This window comes from Lampetra planeri, chromosome 17 (assembly GCF_965212315.1).
Source record: "Lampetra planeri chromosome 17, kcLamPlan1.2.h2, whole genome shotgun sequence".
NCBI classification, from domain to species: domain Eukaryota; kingdom Metazoa; phylum Chordata; class Hyperoartia; order Petromyzontiformes; family Petromyzontidae; genus Lampetra; species Lampetra planeri.
In genome coordinates, this window is record NC_136123.1 from 7,364,498 (window position 1) to 7,385,303 (window position 20,806).

At 43.2% G+C, this 20,806-nt stretch overlaps 1 protein-coding gene across 1 annotated transcript in view; it reads left to right on the forward strand.

Annotated features, from left to right (window-relative positions):
* LOC144723330 (FH1/FH2 domain-containing protein 3-like) overlaps positions 1–20,806 on the forward strand; it is a 179,033-nt gene that overhangs the window by 117,745 nt on the left and 40,482 nt on the right. The window contains exons 7-11 of the mRNA XM_078602034.1: positions 986–1,097; positions 2,103–2,197; positions 4,463–4,606; positions 9,359–9,744; positions 17,164–17,295. Coding sequence (XP_078458160.1) covers positions 986–1,097; positions 2,103–2,197; positions 4,463–4,606; positions 9,359–9,744; positions 17,164–17,295 — 869 coding nt within the window. The remainder of the gene's footprint in view (positions 1–985; positions 1,098–2,102; positions 2,198–4,462; positions 4,607–9,358; positions 9,745–17,163; positions 17,296–20,806) is intronic.

The window sequence follows — 20,806 nt, forward strand, 5'->3', positions numbered from 1 at the left end:
TACAGCATACTCTGCCAAGCTTCCGCCAAAGCGTAAAATAAACTTGCTCCAAATAGTGTATATAACTCCAGTTTTAGATAACAGGGCATTGTTTTCCGCTAATGGGGGCTTTGTTTAGTGGAAGTCAGGCTACTGGCAGCCGGAATAAAATGCAACAACGTTAGCTTTTTTGTTTTGGGAGTAATAGGACACCTCCAGTGAATGTTGTGCATGACCTCTAGACAGGCTACTGCTGGGAAGTCGCCAACATTTAATGTGCAACTAGCTGGCCACCAATTTCTGCCAAATTTTCTCGAGAATTATTTATTGATTTTTTGCAGTTGACCGAGTTCCCACGGAGAGCTGACACGTGTGCTTTATTTTCAACTTTAATTGTTTTTTGTTCCCCCCCCCACCGCACCACCCCTTGTAAACGACGAACGTGCAAGACCCCTTTGCGTTTTAGTTTTCAAGGGATGCTGTTTCTAAATGTGTTTCACATTAACCTTTTAAGCATTTCCTGCAATACTGCAAACACATTTTGAGCAACATTGAAATTGTGCGTACACACGGCAATATGGGCGTTCGGTGAAGTCAAAGATAATTTAAATTGACTACATGGTCAGACTGCTCCAAAGGATTCAATAGAACAATTGAACTTAAATTCACGTGCCAATAAAGTCGGCATCAGTGCACATTGCAAGGGAACGGTACAAGGGGCACGGAGCAGCAACAGGAATGAGAAAAGAAACCCGTCATGACCTCAGCGGCTAACACCGACCGAGTAGAGTAAATTGCAACCGCGCGCAAAATAAAGTGCAACCGGGCACAACGAATAAGCGAAAGAAGGATACGTAGTAAATAAAATAAAGAAGATGAAAAATCAGAGTCTGCAATGTCACAATAGAAATTGAAAAGCGCGAATGACTACTTCCATTCTGTGTTGTTTCTCACTCCCTTCTCTCGGGCCCCACAACCCTCCTCTTCCCCACGTTTCTCTCCACAGTTCCGACTTGTAGTGAAGACGGCCCTCAAGCTCCTCGTGGTGTTTGTGGAGTACACGGAGTCGAATGCGCCTCTGTTCATCAAGGCCGTAAACACAACGGACAGAAAATCAGGTACCGGTGAAACGCTCCGTTCATGCGCACACGTGCGTGTTGGGAAGGGTGCACATGTGCGTCTGTGCGTCCACTTTTTCCTCCAAACCCATAACATCTGGTCTGCCCTTTGACCTCCTGTCAGCAAGCCTTCACCACTGTGCTTGGCCTTAGAGTGCACGGAGCCTGGCACGGCCACTGAGGTGACATCACCACCACTTAGTGGTGAATGGGTGCTGTTGTTGCAGGCACACACAAGAATTATAAAATTTTCGAGGATTTAACTATAATCATAAATTTTCCATCACAGGCTTTTGGACATTTCATTTTTTATTGTTTTTTTTTCATAGGCTCACCCTGAAGGAAAGATAGGATACGAACCGGTTTTAACTTCATGGTTCAGTAACATCTTTCATGATTATGAGAAATCAGACCATGTGTGTTCATATAACCACATCAAACATAAAGGTATAATAGCGTTAGCACCCTGGACTTGCCGGTTCGATCTCGCGGCGTGACAGTTGAAACATTGGTGCAAGTTTTTTAAATCCCTGTCCACCCAGCTTTATAAATGAGTCCACTCCAGTTGAATTGATCAACAGGTTGCGTGTGGTGATGTAAAGCGCGGGGACTCCCACGTCTTCCACACTGTCTGGTCGGTGTGGAAGACATGGGCCAACAGATCCTCTGGAGGGTGCTCTAGAGAGCAGCAGAGGCCCTTCTGACAGCAGTGGCGTGAGCGAGCAATGGCACAGTCGCACCTCTACCATTTACCTTCATCATCTAATCGTATGAAAGTGAGGTATGGTCAGACAACTCCAATGACCAAGACAGCCTCCATCCAGCCGTGGTTTGACAACGGTCTATCAATTTAATTCATGATATTAATCATATGAACATTTTCTGGAGTTCTTACTTGACAATGAATTAATATGAACAATTAAATATGGATGTATTGAAAGTGGGTGGTCGTGATGTGACTGCTTTACAATGGGTCTGTAATGTGCAATTGTTTTTTTCTTCCAGGAGTTAAGCCATGGTCCAACATTCTGGCCATCCTGGATGAGAAGGATGGCATTGACACAGAATTGCTGGTTTTTGCCATGACGCTTCTGAACAAGGTAATTACTACTGCGCCACATTAAGACAGAAAGCAATCCTCAAGCTGGTCTATGCCGCATTTATCAGATTCAGCATTTCCTGTTGATGGCTTGGCTTATTTGGCATGCTCGATGTACTGTAGACTGACTGGTCTATGCGGTATTGCTCCACCTTAAATGGTAGGCCTGTCGCATTGTTTTCTCATAAAATATTAATGTCTTCTCACCTAATTTTTCTCACCCTCAAGGTCTACAATTTGGTTTGGGTACATTTCAGCTCTTTTTTTAAAAACAAATATAGAGTTTACAACCATAATTTATTCATGTTTTATCGAGCTAAGGGATAGGGTAAGGGCATTAGCCAAATTTGCGTCAAAAATGCTTATAAAATTTCACAAATGTAAAGACCTGCATTTGAGTAAACATTTTGAACTGTGAGCAGATAAAAACCAGCAAACTGGCATACTTTGCTTGACATATAATCCAGCGTATGTCCTTTCGCCTTACATAAGCTATCTGGAACATAAAATATTATAGGTGTAGGATTTACAACTATCAAAAATATATTGGCGTTATATTTGAGACCCTGTTATTCTAATGAACGATATAAACCTACTGGAGGCTTTTCAGAGCTGTTTGATGAGCTACAACGTACAGAGTGCTGCTTTGATTGGACGGAGACATGCAGCCATTGCCAGAAAACCGTGCATTAGCAGCCCTGGATCCTGGCTCTGAGCTTATAAATAAACAGGCTATATGGCACTTGTGCTCTTGCTGAGTAGCAGCAGATCATAGATAAAGAATACGTAATATTGAATTAACAACGCTTAATCATAAAAGGAACAACAGGCCAAAAACATTGCCGTGTGGCTCCATGCACAATCAGATGCGAGTGGTTCAGCGACGGCAGACAAAACATTTCTCAAGACCTACGTTTTATACGAGCCGCTTTACGGCCTGTGGACACTCACCGGTTGGCAACTACGCAGCGCAAGCCACCAGTCGACCCCCCCCCCCCAACATCAACAACCTCCCCTCCCCACCGCCTCCTCCTCCTCCTCTTCCTCTCACAATGGAGCCTGCTAGCAAGGCCAGCCCCAATGGCTGTCAACGTTTCGCTCGCCTGTCAAGAGCCGGCTGTGGTAGCCCCTCAACGGCGAGCGCGCTCGCGAGCGTCCGCGCTTGAACCCGCGCGGGGCCAAAACGGACTGACCTCACACGTCAGAATGCGCTCGATCACTGGCGCAAGCCAGACTTTGCAAAATGCGTACAAGTGGGAGCGGGGTTTATAGTGCCGTGCCAGGCTGCAACGTAGCGCAGGGTTTGTAGGTGGGGGAAAGCGGTGATACTGCGCTCTGAATCTAGCGAGCGGAGTTCGATTACTGGCCACGGCTAGCATCTATAGCATGTGATGTCTGAACTGGTCCTGATCCCCGTCTTTACTCACCTGCAATGACCAGAAAGGGGAAGTATGGTCAAAACCCCCATTGATTGTGGAAGACTTAATTAAGAAAGTGAATTTACAGAGGTCTGTAAAATACTGTTGTCGTTAACATAGACGGTGGAATGGAAGAGACAAATTGCCCTGTTGATTTGCTGGTTCCGTTATTGTGCCGCTGTTGGCGATTTTAACATGCAAACAAAAAGGTTATACTTAAATTTCAGTGGTGCACAAGCACAAATAACAAAAACATCTCAACACATGAGTCAATTACACTGCCTCAACAAAGCCATGGAGTGTTCCTCATTGTTAGGTGGTTGTATGGAGCCAATTCATCTCTACGTGAGAGTCAGCGGAAAGTAGCCGAGTAGCAATGAACATCAATAGAGTTAGATTCATATACAAATCACACTTTTCTTCTGATATAACCTGGCAATGTGAATTTACTGGAGTAAAACGTCAACATATTTCGTTTAAAGTGACTTGTTTCATTATATACATGGGCTTTCACGACCAATATCATGATTCATAATTAGTTTAGTTTGGGTTAGGTCGTCGTGTGGGCATAATGTAAAAAAAAATTAATTGAACTATAACCCTGCACCACCTAATTGGCTCTGGTGGGTTTAGCTCAACCGCTGCTTATCCATTTGCAAGAGGGCCTGCAAAGACAAAAAAGGGCTAGAGGTTCCAACACCTTTTCGTGTGATCATGGAAAATCTCCAAATTGCTACTACGCGTCGCCGAGACGAAATAATAAGGGAGAGGGGGGGGTGTAAAGCATTATTGATGTGCAGACTTGGCATGGTCGTGCGCGTGTGTGTTTTCCTCCGTCTGCATTGCAGACCCTGGCAGCCCTTCCAGACCAGGACACGTTTTACGACGTGTCGGATTGCCTCGAAGAACAAGGAATGGAAGCCATCGCACAGAGGCACCTGGCAAAACGTGGTGGCGACCGGGACCTGGCGGAGCAGTTCAACATCTACGAGGTGTGTACGTATGTGTGTACGTTTTGAACTTCTGTCGCAACGTACGTAGCCGAACCGTGCTAATCGGAGGTGCGCGGGGGGGGTGGGGGTGGGGGCAAAAAACTAATCACTTACAGAAGTTTTAAAGAAATTAGTTTTTAATCTAGATTTAAAAGTGCAGAGCTCCCAGTGGTCACGCTCAGCAGTGCTTGCTCGTTACTTACATTTGGTCACTCGTTTCAACCCTGGCCATGGCAGTGTTTCTCTCACTTCTGGTCATTACACCTCCGATTAGCACGGTTGGCTACGTAGGGGGTGAAAGAAGTTCAACATATGTACATTATTAAGATCCCACCCCCCCTACCACCCCCCCCATTGTGCTCCTTTCCGTGATCACCAGCCATAGAGTGGACACACTATTCATATATATAGTGGCTTGATTTGCGTACTAATTGAATAGAGATTGGTAAACCTGAAATAAATTTTTGGTGGGGCGGCGGGAGGGGGGTCACTATGACTGGAGCTTGAGCAAAATACTTCGTTATGGGATAGGCTGGCGCAGCTCTGTAATTACTTTCTCATGGTATTGCTGGCAGAAAGAGGGCTCTACTAGAGAGAGCTTAGGGGCCGTCCATAAATGGGGGGGGGTCAGACATTTGTGACGATGTGTGATGACGGGGGGGGGGGGGGTTGAGAAATGTGACGTCACATCAAAATGCGCTACTTTAAATTTATATAGACAACACGTTCTACTTAATTAAATAGACTTTTTAATAAATGTTTTCTCCTACAACATCAGAGTGCAGCGCCACATTAAATATGCACTACAATGACAATAGTTGAAAGCGATTTAAAACATGTTTAATTTTTTGGGGGGGGGTAAAAATAATCCAAAATCACGTGATGTCATTTATGGACGGACCCTTAATATAGCCCTTTTACAGAGTATTTGGGCTGCTCTTTCACGTTGCCCAGATGTCTCGGATAAGGTGGCAGTACCCACACTTTACTTCACACGAACTGAACCTCATGGTGGGACCCCGGGGTCCTGAATAAACGGAAGTCAAAATGGTTATTTTTATTTTTGGTGACTCCGTTGCACCGCGCACATAAACGCCGCGACCCACCAGAAATCAATCCTCTCGTTCTTCACCAAGCACCCGTCGTTGCCAAAATTGCCGTAGTCATGAACAAAACTTTGAAACTTCGATTAGCGGCATCGTGTAGAGCTCGTCGAGAGGAATAGATTGCCATATCGGTCGCCTTCAACAGACATAAAATGGCAGTTTTACGCGAGAGCCGGGGGCTTATGGGACCCCGGGGTCCCGCCATGAGGTTCAACTGTCTATTAACTTTGGTGTACTCATTTATCCTGATGGGTGGACAGGGGTGGGTGGATTTTTTTTCAAACATACCCACCGTTTCAATTGCAAAGCCAGGAGGTCAAACCGGTTGCCTCTGGACTGCCAATCCAGGATGCTGTCCATTGCATCACAGCAGCATCCCTTGGGTAGCCAGGATCTGCAGTTATGTTATTCTTGCCGAGGTGGTGTTAGTAAAACGATGATTATTTTAAACAACAATGTCATTTAATGATCCAATAAAGCCTCAATGAATTTCCTGCATCGGGATATTAACTCTTGACTGCAAGAGTTGGCCAGTGTCTTGCTGGTGTGCTGGCTCAATTGTTGAAACTACTCACATTGGATCACTTAAACATTCTATTATGTCCCTGTTGTTGCTGGATATTTACCACGTGAGAAAAATGCAAATAACGCCCTTTCAAGTAATGCTAGGGAAGGAATAGTTTATGACGTTCTGGTTTTAATTTTGAATGTTAATTAAATAAAAAAAATCATTCTCACACACGACTGCTCTATGGCCTTCACCCAGGAGTGGAAAGACAGAGAGCTGAACATTATTTATATTTTTATTCAGCAAATATAAAAGCACACGTACAGTGTTCTCGGTTCTTTCGGTAAAGTCACGTAGAAGGGAAGTAATAAAATAATAAAAATAAAACATAATAAAATACAATTCTCACGACGTTTCGGCCACAACGCAAGCAGCCGTCCTCAAGTGAAGAACAGGGCTGTTGGAAAGACAGCGTCTGAAAGTTGTGACCGAAACGTTGTGAGAATTGTATTTTATGATGTTTTATTGTTATTATTTAATTATTTCCCTTCTACATGACTTTACTGAAAGAACCAAGAAGATGAATCCCTGCAGTCACGAAAGCTTTAAATCGAAATTTCACACGTACAGTGTTCATGTATAAATATGTACGACCAATAAATATCAGCATACATCCATTATGCACCTCTACGTATATATATCGAAAATTATTTGTCAATTGGCATGTTGGCGTTCCAGACCGGCATTACGTTGGATTGTAGCACGCTAAACTCTGGACTGGTTTTGACCTTGTGGGTCTCATCAGCAGAGTAAGGCTTGTTCATCAAACACGCGTTTTGGTCTGGGCAGACCACATAGGGTAGCCTTGCACTAAAATGACAAAGGCTCCCCCTGCCTCTCTTGCCATTAAACCACGGCTGTGACATTTATCACATGTGCTTACAATTTGCCTTGTTTACAACTGTGGTATTGTGGAGACCGAAGCATCGATATTATTAAATTCTTGTGACGCAATTTTTGCATGTTAGTAAACACTTGATAAATTACACATTTACACGAAAGTCATGTCAATCAAATCACAACAGATGAGTAGGATGATTATGTCACAGATGTATTCTTGGAAAAATATTGTTGTGTTGTTGTACATTGAACTTCTTTCGTACCGTATGTAGCCAATCGTGCTACTCGGAGGTTCGGGGGAATGACAACAAACTAAACAAAGAAAGCAGTTCGAAAGAAATGAGTTTTCAATCTCGATTTAAAAGTGAATAGCTCCAGTGGTTTCCTCATATCAGAAGGGAGAGCATTCCAGACAGCCTCAGGAGTGAATCTGAGAGCGGGCGATGCAGCGACCGCCTTTGTTCGATGGTTAGCCAAAAGCCGCTGTGAAGATGACCGGTTTCGATGTGGACCACACGATATGAATTGTTTTTTTTATTTTCATTTGTACAGTTTTCTTCACGCCATTCGCTCCATTAAATGTCAGGTAAAAGTGCAGCCCTCCTTGTGATCGATTAGGCCACTGCAGGGAAGCTTTATAAAGCCCCGGCCTTCTCTTCCACGTTTGTCAAATACCTTGTAAGAGGTGGATGTAGCCACACTTTACGTGCGACCTGATGATCAACTGACTGTGCTGTACCCATGTATGCTGCTGAGTGGACATCGGCAGTGGAGAGAGGTTTACCAAACCTCCTACCCATTGTGTCAACTGCCGTGCCAAAGACTTAATGGAACCAGCGACCTCTGGATTGCAAGTCCAGTGTGTCATACCAGCATCCTATGGCAACATCCAGATTACATGTAGTATTAGTGTATCATTTGCGTGAATTGTACGGAATTGATTCTCAACCGGCATGATTCGATGCATGCGTCACGAGCGTAAGAGTACATTTTTAGTGGCGACGTGGTCTAGCGGTAGCACAATCGCCGCTTATGTCCAGAGCTCCACGGGTTCTGGCGGCCTTCCTGATTGTTACTGCGGGCATAAAAAAGCATATTAATACTCGCTCTGTGCTTGACGGTGGATGTTAAAGATCCCCTGACATCATTCGCCAGAGTAGGCCATTGAGTGTCGCCGTCAGGGTCTAAATTTGCCAAATTTCAAAACTACCATCAAATTGTTCAATTGGGTTTACACGCGTAGCAGCAAACACCACCCCCTATTGGTAGACAATCATCTTCACTAACCTGCTTCCGTTCCTCCCCTAGAACTCATCTCTTCTCCCTAGCCAATCCTACTGCTACCCCCTGCCCCCGCACCTCAGCTATGACCAGGCCTACCCCAACTCCTATAATTATAATTACATAATTGTAATGATAATTACACCAACTCCTATCACTACCCCTATTGCTACTCCAACACCTATCACTACCCCGACCCCAAACCCCTCCTTAACCACTCACACCTGTCCTCCCAACCATCACCATAACTACACCACCACTTTTAATAACAACCACACTCCTTAACTCAACCAATATCACCATTGGAACCTCATTTGCCAGTAAAAAATATGGTAATGCAAACATGACTCCTTGTAAAAAAGGTGTCAGTTTTGTTGCCAGATAGAAGGGTAAAAAAACAATTATCAACCAATATCATCTTACGTACAAATTTCTCATTGTTGTAAAGCGCCTTGGTGGAATAAGGCGCTCTATAAATCTATATAAGACAAGGATAAGACTAATGCCCCAGGTCATCATCATCATCATGGTCCATGGGCAGATAGACCGTCGGTGTCCACTGCACATGTCGTAATTTCTTTCCACTTTCCTCTGTCTTGTGCCAATATCCTCAAGGAATGCCACGTCTTTCTGGCACCAATCTCTTCATGTCATCGTCAAGCCATTCTCTGTTACGCCTTCCTCTCTTTCCTATTCCTTCCATTTTTCCGAAGAACACACTTTAAATTTTCCTCCCGTTGTCCACCCTACATACTTGTCCAAATAGTACCAGTTACCTTCTCATCACTGCCTGCATCATCAGGTCTTCTTCTACACAACACCGGGATTAAGACTAATGCCCATCGTCGCTCTCGCAAATTGGACCGCGTCCTGGTCTCTGGAATTCTGAGCCGGTCTGACAAAGCGAACCGGATTTTAAAAACGATCCATTTCCAACTCGCCTTCGCCCCGGCGCAGGTGGCCCTGCGTCTGGAGGACGGCGACGCCGAATCCGGAGCGGGCACGCCGGCGAGCTGCCGCAAGGAGCGCCGCCGCACGTCGCTCACGGGCGCCGTCTCCGCCGCCTCCGCCTGCTCCTCCTCCTCCGCCGGCGCCGGCGGCGGAGAGAAGCGCGGCCTGGAGCGTCGTCGCAGCCGGCGCCACAACTCGGCGGGCAGGGGCCGCTCGCCGACGTCGCCGGTCGCCCCCTCGGCGCTCCTGCCCAGCCCGTCGAGCGCCGCGGCCGGCGACTCGGCGTTCGAGAACGGAGCGGCGCGGAGCGCTCCGCCCTCGCCCGCACTCTCCTCGCAGTCGTCGCGCAGCAGCCAGAGCACGGCCAACGGCCGGGACGACGGGGACGTCAGGTACGGCGGCGGCGGCGGCGGTGCTCGCGCGGCTCGCACGTTCGTGCTGATCGGAGGTGCGGGAGAATGTGTGCGTGTGTGTACGTTGAGCTTCTTTCACACCATGCGTAGTCAATGGTGCTGATTTGAGGTGCCGGGGAAGGACAATTCGACCGTCAGTTGCAAGAGTTATATCGAGGCTGCGGTTTTTTGTTTGTTTTGTTTTAGAAAGATAGCCACGTGGGACTTTGGTTTGAGTGGTGGACTCAGAATTGGAAGGGTGCGAGATTAAAACACCAGTCAGGTGTGCGTGCACTACTCAGCCCATCCTCCACTGCAGAGTTGATAAATGGGTACTGCGTTGTGGGAACGCGACGGTCGTAGTCTCATGAAGAGGTCGATTCCCTCTCGCCATGGGAATGTGGCATTTTTACCACTGGCACAGGACATCCACAGGAGATAAGCATCGAGACACTTTGGCTTTATGCTTTACGAACTTCAACATATTAATTATAACTGGGGCGACCCAGTGGTTTAATGAGTTTGTCGACGATGTGGAAGACAGCAAGGCTTCAGCAGATTGAATCTCACTGACTGATACCCGCTCATGTCAGACACCAACACGGAACTGGTGATGTAATTTGGTAGGAAAACATTTTGTTTGGTGTTATGGCACAGCCATTAAATGTACCCACTCATTCTGAATTTACTAAAGTCAATACATACCATCATACTTTCCCTATATTCTTGCCAGAGTAAAACGCTGTCTTGTTTTTTTTATGAATAGAGGATTTTTACTCTGCCAAAATGCCTGTTTAAACAATAATTGGCATACAGATGACTAATGAATGAAAATAAAAGCTGTTGCAGTTGACCAAGAAAAACGAAAGTGTTTCCAATGCTTAGTGCATAAATAACATGTCCATCAGAAAGGGTGACAATGTTGTTTGACTTGCGTTGGAGTGTCAGGGCTTATAGCAATCAGGGGAGCGGTGGTGTAGCGATTAGTGGTGCTTGCGCCAAGAACTTAGCGACACAAGTTCGATTTCCGCTGATGGCCAACACCAGCAACGATTATCTGAACCGGTCCAGGGCCTCTCTTAGGTTGACCTAGCCTTAAATTAGTACCTGGTGCGGTGTGTAAACATTGTCACTTGGGAGGCAAAGGCGGCATGTGTCGTGCTGGCCTTCATGAGTGGTCGCTCACGGCACTTGCCCTAAGAGTCTGCTGAAGGCTATACGGGGATCTTTGCCTTTATCTTCTTTAAAGCAACAGTTTTATTTAACTAAACAAGAAAAGAACGCTATGGGACCATTCAAGTGAACTGGTGTTGGCTCACGTGGTCTGATCCGCCGCGTATGTGTGATGGTTCTCAGGCCCATTTTTACACTCGGAGTCCTCGTGTCATTTTGTGCCAAGTCAGCTCACAGTAAGTGAGCTTATTCCTTAATGGCCAAATTTATTTTCTCGCGTGAGGTTTGGGGGACATTTGGAACTTGTGTTGCTTTGTTTCTCATTGCTGCGAGAGTTATGATTAATAGGTTATATGGACTTGCAAAGGGAATTATTTCGCCGCTCAGCTCGAAGTAACGCAAATTAATTCCCACCACGGAATTTTTCAGTCACAGCGGGATGCCAGGTCGTAAAACACGCTTATCTGACTCCGTCGCTAATCTTAGGAAAAGCACGGACAGCATGTACGCTGACCTAAATCTTTGGCAAATAATTCGCGACCAGTTTACTGGCGCTGGCTTGGGAATATTTAGTGGGTCTCTGGAAGTAAAATAACAAAGCCAGTGGAGTTTTAATGTAGAAAACAAGATGCGATCAGTATGTCACTTCTAATGTAACAGAAGGCTATTCTGCATCCTTTAGATTAGCCTATCTGTGTCCGTGGCTCCAGACAGAAGGTATTATTGCTCTATGCTGGTTTTTTTAGGAAATGCAAGTGGAAAACAAAAGCATGGTGCAGTCTAAACAAACTTGGGACGTTATTGCAGTTCATGAAAACTGTACGTGATGCTGGCTTTGTTTCAATAGCTCGTAGAGAATACTTAAATTATGAATCACCCCGGTAACATTTCTGGCGTAAATAAGTACCACGACATCAGATAAAAAATGGATTAAAGTGACAGTGAAACTGCCTGCGCTGCTTTCCGTGCTATATTTCTAAGTATGAAAAACCGGAGTAACTTCCAAGGTTGGAATTCAAATGGATAAGTCGTGCGCACCGTGCGTGAATTGTGGCCGAATTTTGCGCTTAATCTCAAAGCAAGGCGACCGCGAGTCTGGAATAACCAAAACGTCCGAATAAGAGGCGGTTTGTGACGTGTCCAAATTCTGCAAATAAAACGTGCAAAGTGTGTCTTTGCTAGGAATTATATCAAACACATGTAAGGTAGCCACTTTGAACAGAACAAAAATTGGGTAAAAAATGTTTTGTTCCATGCTAGATATTACAGATGTGAAAATATATTTCCACACTCCGTGGATTAGAAGACACTCCCGAGAGTAACATGCACCCCATAATAGTAGCCGGTGTCAAGAAAGTTATGCAAAACAGTCATACACATACATGTGTGCGCCTACGGGTTATATGACCCCCTCCCCTTAGGATGGTGTGACTTATGTTACAGAGAGTACGGTAGTAGATATTTGTAGGAAAAAATGACCATATGATAGACTTGAGGTTTAAAAAAATATATATTTGCATTGCATTTTGGCACAACAATAGGAATCTTTTTTTTTCTCTCAGTGATTATTGTAGCACAGGTCCCTTTGCAAAATCCACATCTCTCATTTCCTTTGCATGCATTTTCATTTCATTTAATCTGCACATTGCAGGGTAGGTGGGAATATTTTATTTAAAGCATATGCCTCTGAGGCCCAAAGAATGACTAAGAAAACCTCAAACTTAACTCGGTACGAGGGCTTTCGTGCCGATCAGTGGGATGAAGGATTGAGGATTTTCCAGGAACCTCATCCAGACTTAACCACACGTCTGCCAGCACTCATGTGGCAGACACAAAAGTTCCGAGGTTGCTAAAGTGGTTGGTTATTTTTCATCTTCCGCGCAATGGGTAGGTGACTATCGGCATCCCGGTAATGGCGAATGCCTCTCGTGTCTCATGGAAACATGGTACTGCTCTCATGTGAAATATAATGGGGCTTGTGGTGTGCTTCGTATATGCTATGTCGAAAACCGCATTCTGGTTGTGTAGTTCTAATGAGCACAGCTGCCAACTTAATGAATAATACCGAATAATAAATAATACAAACTTCAAATGAAACAGCCTATGACTCACGCCAGATTACAAAGGTTTACATATTCGCTAAGGCCACATTGGAAATCTGATTTTTTTTTTTACTCCAACTGTGCTGTTGTGGCAAAGAAGGCATGAGCTTTGTGAATCGAATAATATATTTTATATTTTTCCCCATGCAGCATTGAATATGACCTTCACAAGATCAGACCTTTTAACCGAATGTATTCCGGCCACTCAAGTCGTGTGCGCATTGATGTGAAAAAAAATGTAATGCTCGGCTACTTCAATGCGATGGGATCTGTTCGCAAATGTCAAAAACGTCAATGTGGAACACGCGACACCACGATCCAGCCGTGCCGTTTAGCAACTCAAGTGTCCACTCAAGAAGGGCCCAACGCCAGAATATTTCCTGGGAGCTGTCAGGGGCAGGATGTGAGCAGGCGGCACCGAGAGGGGCCTTGTCTCTGGGCCAAGGCGTGGTATCTATCTGGGCCTCCCACTAGCACTCAGGCTGCGCTCAGCACGTGACGTCACACGGCACTCAAGTCCGTTTTGTCCTGCATCATGAGCTGCGGCGCAGGCAGCAGGATTTTCCCGGTCTGGCCATAAACAAGTTTAACATCAAATGAGAGTCTTTTTTTTATGGACCATAAAGTGGACTCATTGATGTTCACTGACTTGTTTAATTTTTGTTTGAAAGTTTAAGCTAAATTACGGCAATTGTGAGGCCACGTTGCTTCAAAAAGAAGCAATATTGGCCATGTGTGTTTTAAGGCTAGCATTTATTTGTTCTTTTCCAGGATGATGGCAATTATTTTGTGAGGCGTAGATTTGGGATTCGTATCCATCTATTGGACAGCAGTTCCCTCCAACAGAAACCTATCGAAGTTCTAAACACATTTAATCAAAACATGATCTTACATTTCATCACTTCAAACACTTTTCGTCCATTAAACACATTCATTTTATGTTTAATTATGAAGTATCCTCGAATGATGATATATACATTTTGTGTAGCTTTGTTGATGTCATTTTGATTATGTATTACTCTGATGTATCTTTATGAGATTCTAGCTCGAAACTTTGGGTACCCAAAGCTTTCGTCTATACCATTATGCTTTCATTGTTCGGTCAGCGTGCTTCATTATAGTTTCCAGAGCGCACTTTCCATTAGTTCAGCCAGTAATTCCTATTCTTCATGTCACTCAATAATCTCCCCAAAGAGTTCCAAACCGTCAGTTATACCACAGCAATTTAGGGATAGTGTTCTATGGTGGACCGATGATAACAGGTTCGTCTATTATAGTAAATGGTTCTGTAGTCTAGGAGGAAAGTGCAATTTGTTTACAATGTGATTTTTTTTTTAAATGAAACGATACTAGCCTAAGATTGAATGCAATTTTTTAATGAAATGACCCTAATCACGTTTCAAAACATAATAATAATTCTTCCTCAAATTATTGCCGCTGAATATTCGTGAACTTGCCCGTGCCTTATTTTTTTGAGGTAATCATCCTTGAGCATGAAAATAGTATGTTTGCTTTCTTCAAAGTGCATTCATATAACAGGATTTTAAGAGCTATTTATATAATATTTTGGCATGTGTTGAAGTTTATAAAAGTGTAATTTTTTGTTCAATTGGACAAACATAACATTAATTAAGTAACTCAAATTAGTGAAATAAGCAAATGTTTTACATACATGTGTGGTTCAATAAGGATCTCATAAGTATAAAAAAACAACTAACGAAAATCACACAACATACAATCTGTTGCCAAATGTGGGTATAATGCAGCCCATTTGGTCAAGTACATTTTAATATTGTGATACAAATTTTTCCGAAAACCCGCCAAGCTTAAGGAAAGTTGGCTGGTGATCTGGTGCGGTAATTTTTCGCAAAAAAGAGGCCACATTTTCTCGTGCCGGTGTGCTGTGTTGGGTTTGGCAACGATCATCGACCGATGTTGGGAGAACTCCAGGCCACCAGGGTACAGGATACACATTCAGCCTATTTCGCCGGGAGTTTGGTACAATTAAACTGTAAAAACTATAAAAATACACATGAATGTTTGAAAAACACCACTTTATATCTGACTTTATGACTGCGCGTAGGAAACAAAATGCTTGTGGAGGAATGACCGTGCCATTAAATTGTAAACCCTGCATTTTATAAGGTTGCCAGTTTGATATCCTGACCCTATAGAAACTTCTATAAAATGGACGTTATACTTCCCAGCAAAGCATGGTCGAGGGTCCGTCATTAAATGCCAGTATACCATGGAAATAAATTTACAAAATAAATTGACAACCAACACTTCATTGTTAATCTTGACTCTATCCCAATGTACGCCTTAGGCTTCAACAGTTTGATAGGATGAGTGGATTAATTTACCGTTGCATTGTAGCTGGCTTTCATTCACCTTAGCCCCAGAGGTTACATGTGCCAGAAACACGAATGCACATAAAACTCTCGGTAAAGAATGTCTTTATTGAATTATTTTACAAAGGAATTCACTCTTTTGTTGCGATGTTACATTCCAAAACAATCATTTTGCAATAAGTCTACGGTACAAAGAAGACAGATGTCAAACTTCATATATCAAGTTTATCAACAGGCAACTGTGCCAGCATTCATAGCAATCTCAATGTCATTCCGCATCTTAGTTGTTCTCATAGGCATTCATCATTACAAATAATACACTGTTGTTTCTGTTGCACTTTTTCACTTGTGCATGCAAATCTCTTCATTTCATCCTAACTTTCCTGACTGTTGTTTCCTGTTGCCTTGTTTTCATTAGTTTTATTTCTTCTCTCCCTCCTGTTTTTTTCTTCTTCTTCTTCTGTTGGATCTCTGTTGTCTGTGTCTCCTGATTTCCCATTGCCACCCGCCCATCCCCATTGCCAAACCTGTCCAATCGTTCGGGCCTCAAAATCGTGCAGAGAGGGTCTCGATGAGGAAGAGCCAATCACAGAGCCTGATACTGATGATGAATGTGGTGCTGGTGCTGAGCCGACCAATGAGAGGTAGCAGAGTCTGTGCACAGGGAGGAGTGTGATCGCACCTCAACATGGCATGCGTTATTTCACGCGAGGCTGTCAGTAGGGCTGTGCATTTGGATGCCCTTTGGATTTCTACCCAAATATTTTGGCTACACTCTTAACGGCGCACTCTTAAAACACTAGTGATTTGCAAAAGAAAAAAAAGGAGAAAATACATTTAAAACAAAACTCTTAATCGTCACGTAATTACAAAAATATGAGCAGGCAATTAATCCTGGGTTTAAGTAATTTCTATTGGCTACTAAAGTGTTGTTTTATTATGCTGGTTGTTTCATGAAACAAGGAACATTGCTATTATTGTAATAATCTTTTTAGCTTTTTTAATGGCACTGTTTTCACAAAAACAACTAACATCCTACATGAGAAAATACTAATGTTTAACTTTATTAACCATGAACACTTTTTTTATAATTTTTTTGTATCTTTTCATTACTTTTTTGGAATGTAATTTCATTTTTATTATTGTATATGTTCACGGTTTAACACTTTATGCTATTCATTTACAATAACAAAATATTTGGGGATCGATTGTATGAAAACATTGAAATATTTGGACATTTTACAAGCAGGCGATATGAATCCCAAACAAATATTAAATAATATTTTTTTCTAGAAGAAAAATTTCGACTCGACCTAACAAAAAAAGTTTCATGTCACCATGAACTCCCTGCAAAATATCCAAATAATTAAGGCAATGCTTTCCTGTACTGAATTTCAATGCATTATCCTCTGCCTCATTTTGCTATTTGTGTCTTGCCAAGAATTCTAACATGAACCTTTTTTTCCCCTTTTTTCCCAATTATTTTTTTTTAACTAAAGTCTTGCGGTTTGCTCTGAGACGAATGACCGCTGCTTCCAAGCGGACGCTAAATCATCCCCTGGCTCTGCTCTGGCCAAGTCGCTGCCCCTCGTGCAAAATGCCTCCTCCTGCATGCCCGTTCCGGCGCAGCGCCTCCCGATGTCGCCATCTCCGTTACCGCCTTCCTCTACGCCGCCTTCTCCATCGCCGCCACCGGCGGTCGCGTTGCCGGCGCCCGCAGCGACGCTCCGGTCGCGGGCCGCGACCCCGGCACGCCACGCTGCTAACGTCTCGCCTGCCGCCCTGCCCGTTAGGCTGCCGTACGTGCCCAAGTCTCCCTTCCACCTCTTCAGCTATGAGCCCATGGACAAGCCGGCCTCCCTGCGCGAGCGTCAGGACGAGGCAGCAGCTGCGGCGACGGCGGCCGGGACACCGGCGGCGGCCAGGTAAAAGGGTCAGGGGCAGCCGCTACAGTGGCAGCGGTGTGGAGGCCAACAGGAATGCGGTTTTTGACGAATACGATTATTACAAAATTTGTTCACGCATGGGCCGCTGATTCGGCAATGTAACGATCCGACAATTAAACTCGATTCGTTCGTTTGTGTTACTTGTGTAACATCGTGGATATGATATTCAATTATTTTGTAATGGATTCGCATGATTACTGCAGCCACTAGAGGTGCTATATTGACCGCAGTGTTAAAACATGATTAGTGAACCATGACCCCGAATTGTGGTAATTCACCACTAAGTTGCTCGGTAATTGATTATTTACATGGCAACTTTTTTATACACGGATGTCACCAATGTTCCTTCTAAAATGTAGCAAATGATTTGGTGATGCTGCGTTGGCTGTGGTGAAAAAGCACAATTTCACTTTATACTATCATCCATTGCTTGAAGTATCACCTATTTCATGTTATTTTTTCCTTTTGAAGCATTATTATTGACGAATGTGTTGAGTTTTCTTTACTAAAATATACACCACTTCATTAATACAACGTTTTATGTTGTCTTCCAAAGTTCATATTTGTTTGAGCATGGATATGCTTGGACATGACTGTAGATTATTATTTAAATGCAAAACATGTATTCAAAGGAATTAACCAAATATCCCCACGCATCAGTCTCCAGGAGACAAAGTGATGGAAGCTCGAATGAGGCATTTACGTCTTTTTTTACTTCGATATTAACAAAGGATAGTTGCCAAGTATCTACTAAATTACAATAATGAGATATATCTAAATGTGTCAGTCTCTGATTGGCTCAGATGGGTGACATAAGGAATTAGAAGAATGGTTAAATGGGTGATAATGATGCATTCACATATTAATATTATATTTTATATTTGGTATTGGATGTCATTTGTGTTTTACGAGAATGTATTTTTATTCCATAATCTTTGGTCCTTTCGGTAAAGTCACGTAGGAATAAAAAAGAAAATACAAATAAATCACGACGTGCCTCAGCAGCAGACCATGCTTTCCCACCTGATGACAGAGGCTTGTGTTGCGCCAGAAACGTCGTGATTTATTTGAATTTTATTATATACCTACGTGACTTTACTGAAAGAACCAAAGAGTATGGATCCCTGCAGTCACGAAAGCTTCAAATCAAGATATGTTTTTTTCCCTTTCAAATAACATCTCAAGAGGTTCAGCATTCCAGCCTTTTTCACCAGATTTGCAAACCGAGTATTTTTCAGTGTAAATGTTGCCTTTGTTGTTTGTAGTAATACACTCACGAATCCCTGGTAGTTATTCTGGTGCTTTTCATTATGGAGGACGATTGTTAAGTTTGTTGTTACACTTTAGTTGTATTGTTCTGCTTGTTATGCTGAAGAATTGCCATGCTGTTAAAAATTGGCAGAATGTTAATGTGCGGGAAATTATTTATTGATAATATCAATACTGGTTTAAACCTAATTTGCAATGTGTTTTTTTTTTAAGTTAGATTTTAAAAGATGGCATTTTTATCCTCAAATAAATAACCAAAAAGATCGGCACTCGTGGCATGAAATTCAGGATCTCAAAACAGTTCGTGACTAACTTGTACTTTCCCTCTATAATATTGGCACATTTGAATCTTTCTTTGAACATATTTTTCCACTCATTGTGCAGTTATGACCCTTTAAAAAAACAAAAGTTTTTTTAGGCAGTTTCATGCCTAAAACAAATATATCACGCGCAATACCAACTAAATTATGGCATTTTCTAAATTCATCTGTTTCGTGTACACAGTTGCTTTCAACATTTTCTGAGCCAAGACAATGGCCACCAAACTGATGTCCTCGGAAAGCTCCTCAACCTTTTGACCTTCGTTTGGCCTTTTGCCTCTGACTTGCATGCAAGCTACGCAAACTATTATGCGTTTGTCTTTCCCGTTGGCACTTTCCTCCCTTAGCTCCGCAGCCTCTGAGAGCGGCTCACGACTCTTGGAGCCATCACATGAACCTTTCGCTTCCAAACCTCTTCGCTTCGCATCTAGTTTCACGTTCACTCCCAACCGGTAAAGCCTTCCACGTGCTGGCCGGCCCTCGTAAAACAGCATGCACTTGCATGCACATAAAATCAAAGGTGGATTTGATTTTAATAATCTGAGGAAATTTAGGGAGTGATTTTAGGTCAATGGTATGACTACAATTGATAGAACTGAGCTTACTCCTTTGAGATGCTGGTTTCCTATTGCAGGGTTGCTGGTGTTATATTCCCATTCACCAGCGACTTGCACAACAAATGCATGCCAAACGAGTGGTTGCTTTTGATGTAGCTCTCACGAGACTCAAAGGAGCACGATGTGCAATGGAAATAAAGTGAAGCAATATTTTCCTAAACTAAAACAAACATATTCTGTTCTCGGCAATGTGGGTAATTTATCTATTGGTAGGTAACATGTGGTGGGGTACAGAGTGGGTATTTCCACCTCTTCCAAGATGTTTGGTCACCATGGAGGAATAGGCCAAATTCCTTCTAGAGGGGCCTCTATACAGCTCCCTCTAGTGGAGGTGCGTCCACCAGCCGTGGCGTGGACAAACAATGGCAGCACTGTGCCTTTACCTTTTACAAGATATCTAACGGAGAGTTAATTGCACGCGACGTTTGGGAAAGGTCCCGTAGTATCTCGTTGCAGTCCTGTTCCCTGGCAGCGTAACGTGTTCTCCCTGCGGAGGGGATTCGCTTTATAAAATAAGTTCTGCAAACTCATGCTGATAACACATTGGCCAAACAACAAAAATATAGTTATTATTAATAATAATAAGCGTTTCCGTGTTCATCTGTCCAACAAGCCAACGTTGGTTGGGCATATTGCCGATGACACGTGTGTCTAATTTAATCAACGCAGGATGTGTGCGAAACTTATTTGATTGAATGTGGCTCACAGTATTGTGCCTGGCATCGGGTTCGTGCATGGCTCTGCTTCGCTCACCGTGCAGATGACCCCTGAAGGTCACGCTTAGCTTTGGCTGCTCATCTGTCCTTTCGGTACAACCGCATGGTTATTACACAGAGATTATACGAGCGTTCCTCTCTTCGCTATTTTAATGAAATGTGTAATCGTTTTTAAATGTGGTTCTTTCAAGAACTTAAAAAAAAACGTCTCCGCATCGGTAAATACTCTAATATGTATCATCTATATGCATATTACCGTATTAACTAAATCAAATCTGAAAATAATGAGAAAACTGATCACAACAAAAACATTAATGCAGGTTGGAAACGCATAGATGTAACGACACACAAAGGCGTGCATTGCATGCACAAAGGCCCTCGGCCCTTAGCCAGACAGATGATCAGCTCAGTTCTCTTAGAGCTGGTGTTTTGTGTTGTTGTTGTTAAATCTATTCATATAGAAGTTACGTGACTAATACCCTTACTCAGTAAACAATTTTACGTTGAATTATTTTAAGTCAAGCACATTTAAAAATTGTAACAAATTGTCCATCGTTGAACCATATAG